This window comes from Solanum tuberosum, unplaced genomic scaffold (assembly GCF_000226075.1).
Source record: "Solanum tuberosum cultivar DM 1-3 516 R44 unplaced genomic scaffold, SolTub_3.0 scf00298, whole genome shotgun sequence".
NCBI classification, from domain to species: Eukaryota; Viridiplantae; Streptophyta; class Magnoliopsida; order Solanales; family Solanaceae; genus Solanum; species Solanum tuberosum.
This window is the reverse complement of record NW_006239219.1, coordinates 181,757-183,724: the sequence shown is the minus strand read 5'-3', so window position 1 is coordinate 183,724 and position 1,968 is coordinate 181,757. Positions and strand designations below refer to the sequence as shown.

Here is a 1,968-nt window from a genome sequence, read left to right as displayed (position 1 = left end):
CTAAAATTTCATGCAAAATGGAGCTTTGGCACCAGCTAGAGCAAGAACAGATGCTGGAATTCCCCACAAGGAGTCACCACATATTAAACCAGAAGCCACTGCAGGTCCAAAATCTTTTGCCTTCTGCTTGTTATACATTTGCCAACCGAATAGGATCAATGACCCTAAACACATGTCAATGGCAAAGTACCCTCCAAGGTAAAATGGTATGGCCATACACATTGGACTCGGAATGAATCGATAAATTCTATACTTGGTCTCAAATTTCTCCAGCAACTGAGTGACTAGGTTGATGAGTATTGCAGCTAGAAAGAACCAAATAGAGAGGCTGAGGCAATGAGTGGGTAGACTATCAAAACCTTCGACTCCAAGTAAGGCGATTCCACGATACATGAGAGCATATGGTGCAGGGTATGGACCGTTTGGATCACCTAATGTGTAGGCAGTGTTGAAAATTGAGAAGACTAGAGGGGTTATGATGCAACCCATGGCAGTTCCAATGAGTTGGCTAAAGAACATGGAACGCGGAGATGAAAGGGTTAAGTAACCAGTTTTGAAATCTCCCATCAAGCCAGAAGCTGTGTCTACTATGCACATCATCAAACCACATGAAGCGAGCCCAGCAATCACTCCACCGTTCTCCAAACCAACCCAATAACTAAACGTAAGGATTGCAATTTTTCCGTAATTTGAGGCAAGGGACCAGTCAGTAAGGCCAGCTCCATAAGAATTGCAGAAGGCCAAAATAGGAGCGATTAAATAGGCAACCAAAACCTGATACCATTTGAGTGAGGGGAAGATAATGGGAATCGCAATGATAGATACGATTACAATACAAGCGTATCCCACAGCTGCTGCCCAGTTAGGAATCTGGTCTTTCAAGAAGTACTCGTTTTGTATCTTATTGTCATCTTCATCTTCTTTCCGAGAACTCGTCCTCTTTGTGAAACTTAAGACTGTAACCACCAACATATAGACAAAATGAAAAACACCATCACCAAGCATCATGGCAATCGCGATAAATACTCTGTATCCTTGAATACCATGAAGACTTGTCGCGGATAAATCAGCAGAGTACCAAACCCCTTTCTTTTCTTCAATCAATGGCCACATTATACCCCATGATACTATAGCACCAATTAGCAATGATATGTTGACCATGTAAGGGCAAAGCATACCAACTCCAACATATGTAGACGAGAAATCAAAATAGAACCTTTTAGCATAAGCTTGAGCACCAAATGTATGCAAGCTACCAAATCCACACCCTTCATCCCGTGCAACTAACCACTGAACAGCCCCGAATATAAAGCTGAACCCAAACGATTTGAACAATGAACCAACTTGTTTCTTCGCGAGCTTAGCTCCTTTTGGAGTGTGAAAACAGTTGATAAGGTATGCAGTTGCAGTTCCACTAGGATATGTCAACTTATACTTGATTATCATCAACTTTCTTAATGCCACAATTGAGAAAAGGCCCGCGAAACTAACCACAAAAAGATAAGGAAACATCCAACTAATAGAAAGTGTCTTAGTATTATTCGGGGTATTTCCTGCCCCTGATTGAGTTGCTATATACGGACTCATTCCCAACATATAACTTGCTGTCCCGCTGCTAAAAGCAATGCCAGAAGATGCAACGACACACGTCTGTATAACAGTATTCTCCTGCCTTGTAAAAGGCTGCTTCAACATGCCAAACTTGTCAATAACAACAGTCCATGATCTAACCCCCGCGAACCCCAACAGTCCAGCTGCCACATTGAGAGAAGGGATAACACCAGTTGTGAGATTGAGTTTGCAAACGATGAAGTTGAAGACAACGCTCAAGATCAATCCGGTCACCATTGCCCTCAACGCTATTTGTTTCTGCCACGGAGGCACATATTCGTCCTTGAATGCATCCTCTGTTGATTCCACCCGCATACCTCCCCTTTCTTCATCCTCCTCATCTCCATTTCTCACCAT

At 42.8% G+C, this 1,968-nt stretch overlaps 1 protein-coding gene across 1 annotated transcript; it reads right to left on the bottom strand.

The window, feature by feature from the left end:
• On the bottom strand, positions 1 to 1,968 carry LOC102586333 (probable metal-nicotianamine transporter YSL7). The gene has a single exon (XM_006359379.1). The coding sequence runs from the start codon at positions 1,966 to 1,968 to the stop codon at positions 1 to 3; it is 1,968 nt and encodes a 655-aa protein (XP_006359441.1).

Bases quoted from the DNA above. Each gene is read 5' to 3' on its own strand.
- LOC102586333 (XM_006359379.1), bottom strand. From the start codon at position 1,968: ATGGTGAGAAATGGAGATGAGGAGGATGAAGAAAGGGGAGGTATGCGG.